Here is a 16,855-nt window from a genome sequence, read left to right on the forward strand (position 1 = left end):
TTACATGGAAACTCCTATAAAAGTTCACAAAATTATGAATAGCATTAGTTGTATACTCAACTGGTTTATACGAAAACGTTTTACAAACAAACCTTTTTTGCTTGGTTATAAGAGGACTTTATAAGAGTTGTGGGTCTTTGGACCTGGGAGGAGAGAAGATGTGAGAGAGAAGGGTATGGGACAGATGATGAAGTAAGACTAGGCAACGAGTTTAGACATGATATAAGGAAAATAGTCAAATAAGCCAGCTAACTTACGGAAGAAGGAGACAGAAGTAGAAGTCAGTTCTCCGTACAGTTCATGGAAACTGCCGGCCGGGACAACCGACTGCGGCCATGCGGTCAAGTGATAGTGTCGGGGGGGGGAGAGGGTGGTAGGTTGATTGTTGTGTGTTGCAGTCGGAACCCCGAGACTTTTGATGCCCGCGGCTCCTGTTTACTATCGCTCAGCTATTAGCCGTGCAACTTTTATTATCACCGCACTTTTTTTAACGGTTGCGCAATTGAACCGGTCGGGATTAAAACTGCGAATTAGCTTTATAAGACAATAAAGTTTTCGAAAAAATAACAAATGTGCGATTAATTTGTGATTAATCACGATTAACTATGGACATCATGCGATTAATCGCGATTAAATATTTTAATCTGACTGATAGAGTCAGTGCCTCACCAGCCATGAACCTCACCGCAAGTCACTGCTGTGTGATCATCATAGTAATAGTAATGACAAGCTTTGAATGAAATATGGAAAAAGGGCTCAAGCATTATGTCCTGCCGCTACGTCGCAACTTTTTACTTATTTTTGTCATACTACTAACTTTATCGACCACAAAAGACACAAAACAAGGTCTTATTGAGTACGTTTAAAAATGTTTTGCCATGATGTACCCATTGGCTAATATTGGTGTGGACAATTTATTCGAAGATGTACAACTAAAGTCTAACAGCCTTGAAATGCTTGATGCAAAGTAAATTAACCTTAAGAACTGTTAATGTGGCAAATATTAACTATGGAAGCAACCTTTACTAGATGCACAGAGAAAGTCAAATGGCTGAAAGGTTTAATATCAAACTACCAAAGGAAATGAAGTACTATGGCTATGGATACAAACACATATAGATGTTGTCTTATATATCAAAAGATTTCTAATTGAAGCAAAAACTGTTTGTTTACTACTTTTCAATCATCAATTGTTTACTTGCAACTGTAGAATTACTGATACAATGTTCTTCTTCATCTTTTATATGTTTGATTCATGAATGTCTGTACTCTAAGACGAATATTGTTATTTTGTTTTGTAGTTTAAACCCATTATGATTCCTCAAGCCAGCTGGAGAAGGAAAGTAAGAAATGAAACTGAAGGTAGAATAAGTGTCCCCATGCTTGCATTTAATATAGAGGCAGTTGGAAGTCACAAAAACTCTAGTCCACTAAAGTCTGTACCGGTGGTGTGTAATTGTAAACATTTGTCAATATTCTGTTCCAGTTTTTCATTTCCATATCAAGTTCCAATTTGACACACAGTTTGTCTGTTATGGAAGGGGGCGGGGGGATTGGTGTGAAAAGGGGGGACTCAGAAAATAGAAAGAAAACAAAAAGCAACAGGGGAAAAGTTGAATACAAAGAAAACAAGATGAGGCAAGAAAACATCAGGAGAGCAGAGAAACGATTATGAAAGGAGGGAGGGAAAAATGAAAGGACTATACTCCAAAGTGAGAAAAGAAAATGGGAATGAGCAGAAAAAAAACAGATCTGGGGAGCTAGCAAGATAGACTGAGAGGGGGGAGAGGAGAGAGCTGCCAGGCCCTCCCGCTGGCTCAGCAGTGGGACGCAGAGGCAGACTCCGTTTTCCAATCCATCGTCACTGCAGGACGCCAGCCCGCTCTGCAGCCCTGTAAACATGCATCCCATCTCACACACATGCAGAGTTCAAGCCATGCATGCACTCCAGTTGAAGCCACACACGGAGCTGTTGCCACACACACACAGTACAGGAAAGAAGCATCACGCGCCGGGGACACACTCTCACAAACACACACAGCAAAAGCACTCACGGAACACCAAGACCAGATAAATGTTTTCTCTCCTGCTAACACACCTCGGTAACAACAGAGCCGACACTTCAGATGAGAAATTAATTGCGTGGCGAGCGCAGCACACGCATCTCTGAGAAATGCAACCCTCCCCTCCCCCCTCCCCCCCTTCCCAGCATCACACGCTGCCAAATTGCATTTTTGTCCATCTCATCAGCGCTTCCAATGGGTAGGCAGTTCCACCGGCAAGCCAAGCAGGAGATTTGGAAATTACTGAGAGGCTCTTCGCTAATAGATTATCGTTTAAGAAATAAATTACGTTGGTTATGCCGCTTTCGATCTCTTCATGGAAATAAACGGCGTAGCAGACTCTCTTTGTGATAACATAAGAGATAGTCAAGGCGAATTCTTGCAGAAGATAAAAGCACTGAACGCTGGATTAAATATAGGACATCAATGTGACACTAATCTCAAATCAATTACAATTATTGTCCCATATCTCAAATGAAGAACATTTGTTTTTCAGGACTAACAATGTTGTGTCAATAGTTAACACTAGTATTTATACGTCATGGTTGGATTAGGAGACAATGGGCCCCTGTGCACAGACCTGCAAAAAGACCCCAGTGGCTCTTCTGTTAAAGCAGGAAACACATAGTGTGTGTCTGTTTGTAGTTGTTTTGTGTCTCTTTGAGGTAGCTTTGCGTCTCTCTGTGGTTGTTTTATCTCGGGTCATAGTCTTTGTTAGTCTCATTTTGTGGTAATGCAGCTTTTTTTGTCTATTTGTATTATTTTTTGGAGTAATTTTGTGTCTATTAATGGTTGTTTTTGTGTCTCTTTGTAGTGTATTTCCCCCCATTGTAGTACTTTGTGTCTCTTTGTAGTGTATTTCCCCAGTTAGAGTACTTTGAGTCTCTCTGTAGTCATTGTATGTCTCTTTGTGGTTGTTACCTCCCTTTCATAGTCATCATGAGTCTCATTTTGCGCTCTTTGTGTCCCTTTACAGCTGTTTTACATATTTTTGTTGCTCTTCTTTAAATCTTTTAGTCTTTTTGGGTTTCTATGTTGTCTTTGTAGTTTGTGGTTGTTTCGTCTGTTTTCACCGTTTTTGTGAGTCCAATTGTAGTCTCTTTGTTTGTATTTGCAACTGTTTTGTGTCTCTTTGTAGTTGTTTTCCTTCACTTGTAGTCTTTTTTGAATCTCTTTGTAGTTGTTATATGTATGTGATTGTGGTCTCTTTGCAGCCATTTTGCATGTCTTTGTAGTTGCTTTGGTCTCTTTGTGGTCTGTATCTGTTTCTGGTCCTTTCTAAGTCTCTTCCTGGTTTGCACTCATCTCTTTGACATTTTAAAGGTGAAGGCCAGGGAGGGCCATGACATTTTGGGCCCCTGGGCCAAAAAAACCCTCTTGACTAACCCATCGATTGTTATTTGCAGACACTGACCTGCTGGTTTTTTCAGTTAATTCAACATGAGTAATAGCATGCATACTGTAGCCACTTTAATTCCTCTCCAATAACTCTTAGAATACATATTTCAGGTGAGTTTTGTAGGATAAAAACTGGCAATTAACTTCATATACTTAAATCCAATTACTGTTTATAGACATAAAAACGAAAATTATTCAAATGTCCTACATCTTGGGACTGCGTGCTTCAACACTGCCCCTCCAGCACTAGAAAATAATTACACAAATTGAAAAGAATGTTATTTAAGAGGGCTCGAGGCTGCAGAGAAGGACGTTAGTGAAAGAAGTTGCTGTTAGTAACTGAAGGAAATAAATCGTCCTTGGAAAGTGTGGACGTTTGCTTTCAGCTTTAAATGAAACATTTGTGAGATTTTTTTCCTCCTCTCAAAAAGACCTTGTAAACATATTTGGAAAAATATACCAGTGAGTGTGTGTTTGTACGTGTCGGTGTATGAAGGCTTTGCCATTATTAATACAAGATAAGGTCAATATGTTTGGGACTTTAGCAGACGAGTGAAAGAAGAGAAACATCTACCTACCACCTGAGACTAAGGTTTGAATAATGTAATCACAATGTGTGTATAGGGTGTACAAGTGGGTACAAAATCATTTTAACAAACGTTTTGATATGGTTGCTTATGTGGTTATGTGCATTTTTCTTATTGTAAGTAAAATTATCTTATTGTAAGAAAAGCGCTCTCTTTTGAAGTTTGGTTCTGTAAAGCAATCTTCCTAAACACACATCAACATACAGTTTGGGCGTTGTTAGCAGCTCTGTTTTGACTCTTTATGGGATTAAGGGAAATTTAGAAAACCATCGTTATGGTTACATTAGATGTACATTTAGATGTCTTATGTATGTATAGACTGAAGATGATGTTGACTTTTTGTCTAGGACATTTGACATTCCGGTTTCTCAAACTTACCTACCCCACCTTTAATTAAACAAAATCTGATTAATTGTATAATTACAGGAACATTTGACATTTTTGTTAGGGTGGCGATTCCCTTGTTCATACTGCATGCGCTGTCTAAAGTAATACCAATATACACCTGTTTTTCAATATTTATATTGCTAAAGTTACCACTTCAAGGTAAAAAAAAAAAGGAAATGTTCATGCATGCAAGTCATATCTGGAAAACAACAGTACTTTTCTGACCTTGAGAATGAGCGGCGACGTTGGTTTGAGCTCCAGTATCCCTGAGGGGCTGAGCGGTTCGAACACGGGGTCGGGGTAGTAGCTGAACGTCTCGTTGACCACCACCAGAGCATTCACGTTGTCCATGTAGAAGCCGATCTCATCCGGGCCTGTGCCGGAGTCGGAGAAGCCCAGCTCAGAATCAGCTACCGACGGAGCCAGGCACACCATGACAGAGTTATTATACACCGTACAGTTCTGAAAATGAGGAAACAAGAAAGACCTTAGACCTCGTAAAAGACGTCTTCTCTCTATGAAGATATATGTACAATGAATGTGCACCGAAACCTAAATGCACTCATTTTTATACTATTCTAGTTAAAGTGTTCTTGACAGGAGGATGTCTTCTATAAAACAGGTAGCATGGCCTTCTTTATAAAATAGTCAGAATAACCTGCATGCTATCCGTTTATTTAAAAACAGATCTTCCGGGTATAATGAACCATCTCTTCTATCAATGCCGCGTCTTGCTGCAGTGCTGTTATGCCTATTGGAAATGTAAATTGGTTGCAAATTTATGATCAGCTGTTAATAATGGACAATGGCCTGTGTTCCTTTGCTTGTACTGGGGGATATTTTACATTATTGCTTTGGAGAATACATGAATACAAGATGTCATGGCCATGTTTGCTTAAATTTATAGGAAGTACACCATTTACTAAATACAAAAGGTGTATGAATAAATAAGGATTTGAAGAGGCCCTATTTCGTTTTTCAGGTTTTTCATCTTTCCCTTCTTGTAGTGGGTTAAATAGTATAATGGGTGAAATAGTATAATATGTATAGTATAGTTAGTTATAGTGTAGTATAATATATTATAGCACAGTATAATTTCCCTCCCTTACACTCCCCTTTGACCATTAAATCATGTAGACATTTCACAGTAGACACAAAATACACATATGTACCAGAAGATTAACATATCAGGGCCCCTTTAAGTACAACTCCATATGTATATAAACAAATTCAGCGAATGAAAATATATTAAGCTAACGTGTGTCTAAACACAATAAAAACATGTAAATATTAAATAAATTGCTTTCATGTTTTATTTTTTGACAACAAGAGGTGCAAAAGGAGTGCAATTCTTCAAAGCTGCTAGTGGGTGAACTGTTCGCCGGAGCCTTGCAGCGGGGTTACTGCGGAGCGCATAAAGCAGACCCTTCACGCGACAGCAGAGCGAACAGGTACAGGAGGGGTAGAGCGAGGGTTCATTGCCCACTAGTTAATCGATCGCAGATGGCGTCGTGCTAAAAAAAAATTAAACCTAAATGGGTCACGGAATATAGTACGTTAATATACCTGGGGGGCCCGCCCAAGTAAAGTCTATGTGTGGGAAACCCTGATATGCTTTGGAAAAAGGCTGTCATTTCAGTATTCGTGGTTTGTATTAAAAACACGGTCCTTTAAGTAGCACTTTGATAGAGGGCTGTGTGGGATGCATTCTGTTTGCCTCGTAAACAGGTTGGAGTGCCTCAGTTTGATTTGAAGTTTTCAACCTTGGCAACTATAAGAGCTTTAAACTCTCAATGTCAATCACCAAAGTGCTTTGAGAATCTATAGAATTGACAAAGCTCTTCAACTTTTCAGATGAGACACTGAATTTGTTTCTCATCTTTATTCCCCAAGCATCTCCATCTGTCTCTCCTTCACTCACGCACACAGTCCCTCTCATGTTGTCTCTTTCTTTCAGTGACACAAACACTAATGTGGTGCGCTGACATTTGAAAAGCTATGTGGCCTGAGGTAGCGTTAGCTGTCTGAAGCTGTATCTGTACAGGGAGCAGACTCACACAGACAGTGTGTCTGCCACCTTAGTGGCACAGAAGAAGAAGTTGTCTGTAGATCATGTTGGGGATGCGGAGGGGTACGCCTGCATATATGTGTCAGTTAATGTATGTACTGTATGCGTACAGATGAATAATGTAGTATGTATCTACTGCCAGGGTGTGTTTGTGAATTTATATTTGCTCTACGTACACTGGGCTGCCTGTTAATGTTAGTCTGTGTGTGTGTGTGTGTGTGTGTGTGTGTGTGTGTGTGTGTGTGTGTGTGTGTGTGTGTGTGTGTGTGTGTGTGTGTGTGTGTGTGTGTGTGTGTGTGTGTGTGTGTGTGTGTGTGTGTGTGTGTGTGTGTGTGTGTGTGTGTGTGTGTGTGTGTGTGTGTGTGTGTGTGTGTGTGTGTGTGTGTGTGTGCTTGTGTCACATCAATACTCACATGAAAGGATTCTGCCTGCCCATACTTGGCCCTGATTTTTGGTTCTCGGATGGTTGCAAGGTTGGTCCCGCTCACTGTCAGTAGAGTGCCACCACTGTAGGAATAAAGAGAGGGGAGAAGAATTAAGTAGTACAACAACAAGAACAACAACAAGAACAACAACAACAAAACATATACAGTAGGTTCCCTTATCCAGGGTAAACAAGTCTGTCCCTGATTCCATTTGAATTGAGATTGGTAGCGGCCGAATGTACTGGACATTCCGTCTGTGACTAACGTTCCTATACAACCGAGTGGTGCCAATGCAGCACTGAGGCAGAAGGCAATGTCCGCTTCAACATTCAAATGAAAGACAATAAAGATTCAGTAGGAAAGAATCGTAAAAAATCAGCTAAATAAATTAACACTTTCCCCAAGGGGTTATGCTTGTATAAGAACAATTTGTTTTCCCAATGATAACCATTATCTTAAATATACTAACAGGAATGAAGCGCTAGAGTTATGTACAGCTGTTGGGTGGTGGTCAATGTGTGTTTAGGATAAGTTAACAAATGCACTTTGCTTAAATTTAGGGAAATAATTTATTTTCAATTGGATGATAGCAATGTGTATGGGAGGTGCTTTACAATATTTGTGTATTAAACTAAAGACCAAGTTTCTTTGAATGCCTGAATATAACCATACATCTGTTGTATTGCTGTATGAGCTGCAAGCTTATACTCTGCAAAAAGAGTGGCAAAAAACGAATGAAATACATCAGTGAACAGTTCACTGAGTTGTACTGTATTACACAGCATTTTGCATCATACTTTCATCAATTAACACTTTCTCATTATGATAAAAGACAAATTAAAAATGTATAACATAAATATAATGAGCAGAATTGACACTGCCATGCGCAGCAGCAACATAAAAAAGGTATGTGTTAATATTGTTATTATATAATGTTAACAGGGATCAAAAGGAGAGAATAAGGACATGAGGGAGCATATAGTGAGTGAAAGTGAAAGAGAGAAAGGACAAGGAGAGAAATAGGCAGAGTGATAAAGAACCGCAGAGATACTCTTCATTCTTTAATCACAACTCTATCCACAGTAAGTATGTGCTCGCCTGCCAGTGAAGCCCACTGGACTGAATCCAGAAAATAACAATGCTAGAAGTTGGCTTCAGCCTGAGTATCATTTTGTTGGTGAGTGGTGTGTGAAGGCAGACTCTCACTCTGTTGGTGTAACAATGTCTACGGATTGATTCTTAGAAGATGTAATCAGTCTCTATGCATTGACTGATCATGCTTGTTGAATCGGTACTACAGCTGATTAGAATTGCCAATTCCATCTCTCAAATTTGGACCATGGGATTTTGTTGGAAATATTTGGTTGCCCTTTAGTGGTATGTTGAGTTTGCGTGACTGTAACGGAGGTGATCTTTGGGCCCATAGATCTCGGCCTCTGTTACGGGTTGTGTAGCTTTGTTGGTGGTGAAGTGTATGTAGTTTGTCTGTGTTTTAGTTTGTCTCTGTTTGCTGGTTTTATGTTGAAAAGTGTTCCCCTTTCCCCATGTCTGTTGCTGTTGTGTGCACCTGGTGCCCTGTGTTGTCTCCTCCCCCCCCACTTGTGCCTAATTGCTGATTACTGTGTGTGGGTATTTGGGCTCTGGGGTTTTTCTGTTTGGGAGAGGTGTGTGAGATCCTTGTGGCTGGTGACTGTTCGCAAGGAAACAGCAGGATTGATGCCGTGTGTCCTGTGCTCGAGTTTAATAAATGCCCACACCCGGTTATAATTTTGGACATTCTGCCTCTGCCTCCTTGCTCGGTCGGGCCGCTCAATTGTCAGCCTCACAGTGACCCAAAATGATTGGTGGAGTCATTTATTTTGATGAACAGTGCGAGATTACTACGGCTGAGATCATGAAGTACCTAGATAATTCACAATCTTTACAATGAGAGGACTCTTTCCTCTTGTAAAGACAATGTAATTAGTCTCTTCTTTTCAATGCAACACTTAAATTGGATTGATATGGTTTTCAAGTCGTAGAGCCTTTGTGCCAACCTTGTTTTACGGTGGTAGTTGAACCTTCTGAGTTCTCTACTCTGTTTTCTGCGAGGAGACGTTCACTTTTGCCTCTGCTATCTGTGCCCTCGGAGAAACATAGTCTGTTCGATTCCCTATTGTGTGTCTTCCTGCAGGGTCCTCACCGCCCGGAGGGGGCATATACTGTAGTCTCTCACACTGCTGTCTGACATAAAAAAGGCTGAGATAAAACCTTCTATCTTGGAAAAGTAATAAAGGATATGCAGCTCTGTTAGTGCACATTGGAGCATTTTTACACATGCAGTGGGCACTGAATGGGTATTCTGGGCCTTGGTGAAGATTGTACTGTAAACACCTGTGGCCAACACCCACGGTTATAATCTCTCTGTGGACATCTTGCAGACTGGATGTGAGTGAAGTGTAATGCATCTCATTCTCTAGTCTAGACCATAAAGACAAGTGTTATTCAAATGTACTCCCTCTCTTGCTTGGGTATCTCCATTGGTGTGGCCATTACTATTCACCTACAGTCATTGTTCTGAGTACTGACTTGTCTACTGTGTTGTTCATGATGCTGTTTTTTCTATACTGTGGAGCAGAACTCCAAAGTAAAATTGCAAAAACATGAAAAAAACGACAGCCGACAACATATTGACCGATTATCTTTGGACACCTCTACAACATCTCTTAAAAAAGCTGGCCATATTTCCCAGTTCTTTATCCCCATTCTCCCAGGATTCCATCTCGGATGGCTTTTAGTAATCCTGCAATACTGCCTGTATCTCCTCGTTGTGATGGACCTGCCCTGGGCCACATCAAGTATCCCTTGGACTCTCTGCTATTGGACAATAGGAGTGTTTTCACCACTGTTACCTTTGCGACTGCAAGTGGATTAGTGGTGACTCCAGCAATGACCCTCTAGTTCTGAATTGTAGGATTACATTGTGATGGCTGAAGCTGACAATCAACACCAGTCAAGATTAGGATGGGGCAATGTCTGCTGAGTCCTACCTCCCTCAGAAGGAAGCAGGGACATCGCTGTGCCAGTTCAAATCGTTGCTTAATCCGAGGCAGTTGAAGTTCTCCCTGCAGGTTTAGATACCTGATCCAGACTACTTGTCCACAGGCCATTATAAAGGCCACAAGACAGACAACATGACTATCTAGTAATGTTTTAGCGTCATTCTACTCACTGAGACATTGACTTGTAGTTTAGAGATTACACTCTTCAACCCTCTATCTCAGGAGGATAACAATGCACATTCCTTCTGGTGGGTTACCATTGATTTCCTTAAACGCAGGTGTCTTTTCATTGTCGACATTAATGTGACACTTATCCAGAACGACTTAGTGTAAAAGAACCAACAGCAGAGTGAGTGATTTGGTGATAGGAAGCCAAGACAGAGCCTCTTAATATCTTGGATAGAGAGTCTTGCTGGCTAGACATTCATATCTCACTAATCCAGGAAGACTTAAAATAACTGCATGTGGGAATGATAAGGAGGGAAATGGAGTAATGTATAAAGGGTAGGCGTACCATATTTGGCATTGATAGCAGAGAAAAGGATTCAAGTCTGGCTATTCTTCTGAGCTACAGTGCTTTTTTTTTTGGCAGGTTGCCCATTACTGAGGCAACTGATTCCAATTCATCCGAGATTCCTTTGGATAACAGAGTAATGTGAAAAATGTGATCTTAGCTGGCACTTAGAATAAAAAGCTTTTGACCAATATTTTGACAACTGACGTAGGTGTAGCAAGATTTGTCTGCGTCTACTTTTAGGTTCTCATTGAATTCACTTTCTCTTTATTTTTGTCAATCAAACTCTGCATGAATGATGTTGCAAAATTAACATTGATTGTATACTTTAGATGCACAAAAACCTGTATAAAACACTGCCAGAAAGGGGAAACCCCCAAAATAGGGCCTCTTTAAAAAAATATATGGTTGTATAGGACATGTTTCAACATGTTTAATTAGACCCTCCAGAAAAACGCGGGCTAAAATCCTTGATTATGCGATTAAACATGCAGGGTTTTTATGTGATTTTATGCGGTGAAATTGCGGGAAGTTGCGAAAAAGTATAGATTTTCTTTTAAAATATTGGGCTGTCTTATTTATTCTCTCTTACACTCAACCTGCCACTAAACCCCTTTCCTATTCAATTAAACAGATTCAATGTTTATTTATTGTAAAAGCAATTGGGCTATTTTAATCTCACACACACACACACACACCGACACACACACACACCGACACACAACGACACACACACCGACACCCACGCACGCACGCACGCACGCACGCACGCACGCACACACACACACACACACACACACACACTTCTCCGCCTCATTCTGTTTTCATTTACTCGTTCGTTATCTGACCAGCTTCAATCTTGTAGGCTACTCACTTCGTTTCTTGTAGCCCTCGAAAGGGTTTTGGAGGTTGATGCCTCGGTGAACGTCACCGAGGCATCAACCTCCAAAACCCTTTCGAGGGCTACAAGAAACGAAGTGAGTAGCCTACAAGATTGAAGCTGGTCAGATAACGAACGAGTAAANACATATATTCCCCTGCTTCCTGTGCAATGTTTTTAGTGCTATATTACCCGTAACGGAGGCCGAGATCTATGGGCCCAGAGATCACCTCGGTTACAGTCCCTGTGCAGATATACGAAAGAAACGTGTATTAGCATCCTTAGCAATTGTATTTCCTGGGTTTTTAGCATTTTCACTCACACTTCCTACTTCTCTTCCCCTCTCAGACAGTGGACACTGCTCATTAGCGAGCACTTGGACGTGTTGCCAAGCAGTTCCTCTTTGAACCCATTCTTAGTGCTAATCATTTCTCCTTGGGTAACCTGTTGCTAAGGGACTCATTGCACCTTAATGTTTATTTAAGAGCCTAGGAGGAGTTGCACGTCTAAATACTGGATGGGGGTTGTTACCCACAGTGTTCTTGAGCAATATTCCTCGAAAGCGCGTCTGTTGTGTTTACCTTCCAAATAACACATTAAGCTCTTGGCTAGTTTTTCATCCGTTGTAATCCCATAATTATCATAAGAAAGATCCCTCTGCGCTCTGAAGGGAGTTGGCAGCTCTCCGCTTGTCCTGTGTGATACTCAGAAGAACAGACGGTCAGAAAAGAGGCGATGACAGCTCTTGATAGCAATGAGAATGCAATAGGATTAAAACTATGCAGGCGGTTGATGGGACCCAACCGGAACAGGCTGATTTCCCCTTCAGTTTTATTGAAACATTTGAAAGTGTTGACACTTGACACCACTTGACCACGTGTAGTAGTGACTCACTGTGGAGAGGAAGCAGAGAAGTGGTGTGTGTGTGTGTGTAAAGAGATGAGTGAAAGTATATTTAAATATATTTGTTTAGAGCAGACTAACAGGCTTTCAAATGAAACGTATCAGTGTTTCTTATCCTACGCCTAAAGGAGACGTCATCCCGGGACATTTTGAATTTCACAACAGCCGTCAATCTGTCCAGCTTTTTCGTATGTAGTAGGAAAAAAAAATCCTCTTTTAATTTTCCATGAAAGAAAAAAGGGCTGTTCTGAGCTCCTTCCTTTTTACTGCAGTACTCTTCTTCACATTCACGCTACCACCTCAACCACAGATGCTCCTCTGGGCCCATTAGATTGCTCATAAAGTGATTATACACGGTCATAATGGCAGCCTTGTGGTTATAATCATCCAAAGCTAACGGTGTGACTCAAACACTGAAACCTTCAGTCAGTGCTAATCATTGTTGTAATCGGACATTTAGCTTCAGGGTTTGTTTGGAGATAAAACATCATGCATAGGCTTTCTGTCTCTGAGATCACTCATAACGTCTGGAAGGTGTTACCCGCCAATTCAGCTTCTTACCGAGGTGCAGGACTCTCTCACAACATCATATATGATCTGTAGGGCTGGGTCATAACCCTAACCCTAACCTATAGACCACACTAAGGGAAACCCTAAAAAGCTCAATGGGGCCTCTTTAATACCCAGTTGAAGTTCTTTGTTAGAGATTGTTAGATAAGTGTTTCAGCCGTTCAAAACATCAATGTAAGGAAATCCCGGTTGATCAAAACTCTTCCGAAGTGTTTCCTTCCCTCTTCAATCCGATCCCGGTTTTTAAATTTGAAGTCTCCGTAGTTTTCCAGCAGGACCGTCACACCACTTTAGAGTCTATTTCCAGCACGTGGAAAAACGTGATCTCATGGACATACAAAATAATCGAATCAACGGCAGAGACGCACATTCCTACTTTATTCAATTTCCTCTGACGCTGGAAATATGATTTACGCTGCTAACGACAGCAACATGGTACAGAGAGGTTGTTTGTTGTCGCCAGGTGTCACGGGGGTCACATGGGACGCCGATTCCCATGGCAACTAGACCTCAGGAGTTCAAGGTTCGAATCGTCACTGGAGACGGTGTGTGTTCAAGCGTGTGTGTTTTTCTGTCAGCCTTTTTAAATGTGTGTGTGTGTGTGTGTGTGTGTGCATCTGGAAAATATAACGCAATGTGTCACTGTTAGTAGACTGTGACGCGATATTCTGTGAAAATGTAAGATTATAGTGCGTACTCTAGGACACACACACACACACACACACACACACACACACACACACACACACACACACACACACACACACACACACACACACACACACACACGAGCTCAGCAGGAGGAAATTCCTTGTTTGTAGAGAGCAGAGTTTATCCAGGGACTTCTGCTGACCGATTTACCGAGAAGGACTTGGAAGGACACTCGACATGTTGAAATATATCTGGGAATGTTTTTTTGTACAGATTTATTATTTTGTTTATTGATTATTAACTAGATCAATCTTTTTTGAAATATCAGAAATACTGACGGATGTCCATTCCAGTTTCCTGCGCTCCTTGCACTCGACAGGCTATAGAAAGCACATGCATGCTTATTAAATGAATTGCACTACAGGGGTTAAGTGAACAGCTGAGATATACATCATCATGACATCATTTCTTATTTTTTGTATTTGTCATTGGTGACCATTTCTTTCCAAGAACACAAAGCCATCAGAAAAGTCAAATAACAGAAATAGTCCAGTCCCAAAATGTCAATGTAAGCACTCCGGAGTGATTTGCTTTTTGTGGTTGAGCCTTATCGAATGTAACTCAGTGCTGTATATCCATTAAAAGCTAACTCATGTGAGCACTGTGGGTGTATTATCTCTACAATATTGAGAAACCACAGTGTAAAGTTTACACTTTTGTATATCTTTTTTTGGAACTTAATATAATTTTTTCAAGTATAACATCAGATCTTTTTGAATTTCTTTCCGTATAATTTCCGTCACAGTATTTTTTTTTTTTTTTTGCATAGATCTTTTCAGCATTTGATGTTCCCAGAAAATTGACATTCACCTTACGCACAGCCTGACCTCTTTAAAAACTCCCAGGGTCTCACAGGAGTCAAAAGGTGAAGACCTCATAAACACAAACCCCCCCTTTAATACGCAGAAACCCACCTCAGCCAATCAGAGCAGCTCCTAAACCCTGACGACCAATTAAAAACAGTTCCCACCAGCTCAGCCAATCCCCATCCACTTCCCAGACACATTAGCCAATCGTGACTCCCTCCCAGAGCTCAGCTGGAGTCCACTTCCTCGAGGAGGGAAGAGACTCCAGTTTTGAGTTTTAGCAGCGACTGATTTGTTGTGTTTTGGGGTGAGAGAAAGATGGACTGGGAGTTCTGGACCAAACAGCTGGACCAGGAGGTTCTGGTGGAGGGTGGTGAGTTTTGGGATATTTAAATCTGATCAAATCTAGTTTTAAATGAGACAGCCTGTCATCATCTCTTGTCAGACTGTCACACAGGCTGAGCTTGAGTTACACGTTTGATGTATTCTCTTCCCCCGCTGCATTTCAGTTAGCTTTTGTTAGCCTTTAGCTCCTTTTTAAATGTATTTTTCTTATCTTTAAGACCATTTACAACCCAGCAGGCACTGACTCATGTGGTTAATGTTTCTGTGATGCATGGTTAGGGTCACAGAGGCCGCTTTGTTCCTCTTTATACGGTCATAACTTTGCAGCTGAGGTCAAACTGGAGTCCTTAACACTTGTTTGCATTTTAGTCCACTTTCTTGTCGGTGTCGTTTGATCTGACTTTTTCTCCTAAATGTATGGAAATGACAAATTCCTGTTCTTTTCTCGTGTGTTCTGCTGTATGAATGAGTAACAAAGGTCAGTCACAGTGGTTGTGTTTACTGTAAATGGGGCAAATCCACTTTAAATAGAAAATAACACACGAGGACAAACTGTTGTTATCTTAACCTATTTACTCTATAACAAATAATACAACTTAAAAACGTTCAAAGCTTGAAAACCGAGATCTAAGCAGACAAACTAGATGATGAGCTTTTGAAGAGGGTGGGGACACATGGCGATGTATGACATGTGACAAGAGACATGCATGTGTCATTTTCATAGATGACATTAAAATTTGTTTGACAGAAATTGAATATTAAACGCATTAGTGACACTTAAAACGTTTTTCTCGGATATATTTTTGATGTGCAAAAGATGGCCAATAACAACTCAAACATTTCCCATTCATTTATTAGCTAAACAACATGCATTTTAGAATACACAATAATCAATTTAAGATGCGCAGGTAAACAACTTTAATATCCCAGAAGCACAGCAGATTGTTTGCAAGTGACAAGCTGGTTTAAACCTCGTGGAAGCAAAGCATATAATGATTGTTATGACATTCTTCACTCCGCAGTGTTCTCACTAACACCTGGCTATAGTTACATGTGGGCTTTTATTACCGTCAGCTGACTCTCGTAGCCTTGAAGATGGTGGTGTGTGTGTGTTGCGTAAATCCAGACAGTTTTCTAAGTTCGATTGGTGACGTGGTTAAAGAAAGTACGTTTTGAAAGGTATGTTGGTGTGTCAGCGACAGACAGGAAGACAGAACACATTTCTCGCTGTCATTCATCGGGAACATTCTTCTCGGAGCTGATGGTGGTTTGAACCAGTCTAACTTGTCAGATCAGGTGTATTGTTTTAGTGGATGGTGGATGTTCTCCTTCCCTGTGTCATGTTAGAAATGTGGCTGCTGTGTTCGTGAAGTAAAGATGGCGGAGACATCAATTATAGTTTTTTGACAGCATCTTTCAAAAGTGCTTCACGTTGTTGCAACAGGAAGAAAGAATAAAAAAAGCATTTCAGCACTGCATTGAAATAAAATCAGACATTAATACAAGTTCAAATGGAAATAAAATACCCAAACGTAAGAGAAAGGTGAAGTCCCTCCTTTTCCTGGGGACCTCCATGGGACCTTATTTCGGAAAAATTATGTATTGAAGTCAATGGAGAGAGAAAGATATATCTTTGGATCCCGTTTGAATTGTGCCACAAATTATACATATGATGTTTGTCAATTTAAAAGATAGTTTTGCAAGTAAAAAAATCAAAATGTGAAGTTACACTTTTCTTTGTGTGAAACCGCTCAATGAACTACATCTCCCATCTCGCACCACACACCAAGATGGCCGTCATGTTGGCACATTTCACTTCTTTCTTTCAGAATGAGGCGGAAAGTATTAAAAGAGGTGAAAATCACTCCAAGTCTGGGCATGTTGAGAGCTGTACATACACACAAGGGGAGTTAGTCGGTTCCGTAAGAGCCAGCATGCGGGACGGGGATTCTGGGATTTGTAGTCTTTCTAGTTGCGTATTATTCATAGTCTTATATTTCAACAGTTTTACGACAAACTGTGACTTTTTTGACATGGAAATTATTTTTTAAGATTGACAAACATCATATGTGTACCGTAATTTTCAGACTATAAGCCGCACCTGAATATAAGCCGCAGCAGCGGCATACCACTCTCGGTTCCACTTTTACTTTTGCG

The 16,855-nt window shown here is 40.7% G+C and overlaps 2 protein-coding genes across 2 annotated transcripts in view; one reads left to right on the top strand and one right to left on the bottom strand.

Annotated features, from left to right (window-relative positions):
- LOC104951913 (plexin-A1-like) overlaps nucleotides 1–16,855 on the bottom strand; it is a 122,407-nt gene that overhangs the window by 52,612 nt on the left and 52,940 nt on the right. The window contains exons 4-5 of the mRNA XM_010778649.1: nucleotides 6,917–7,010; nucleotides 4,661–4,897 (exon numbers count right to left, since the gene is read on the bottom strand). Coding sequence (XP_010776951.1) covers nucleotides 4,661–4,897; nucleotides 6,917–7,010 — 331 coding nt within the window. The remainder of the gene's footprint in view (nucleotides 1–4,660; nucleotides 4,898–6,916; nucleotides 7,011–16,855) is intronic.
- Nucleotides 14,672–16,855, top strand: part of LOC104951899 (gastrula zinc finger protein XlCGF8.2DB-like) — a 13,273-nt gene continuing 11,089 nt past the window's right edge. The window contains 1 exon segment of the mRNA XM_010778635.1: nucleotides 14,672–14,726. Coding sequence (XP_010776937.1) covers nucleotides 14,672–14,726 — 55 coding nt within the window.

Source organism: Notothenia coriiceps, unplaced genomic scaffold (genome assembly GCF_000735185.1).
Source record: "Notothenia coriiceps isolate Sejong01 unplaced genomic scaffold, NC01 NC01_scaffold00019351, whole genome shotgun sequence".
NCBI lineage: Eukaryota > Metazoa > Chordata > Actinopteri > Perciformes > Nototheniidae > Notothenia > Notothenia coriiceps.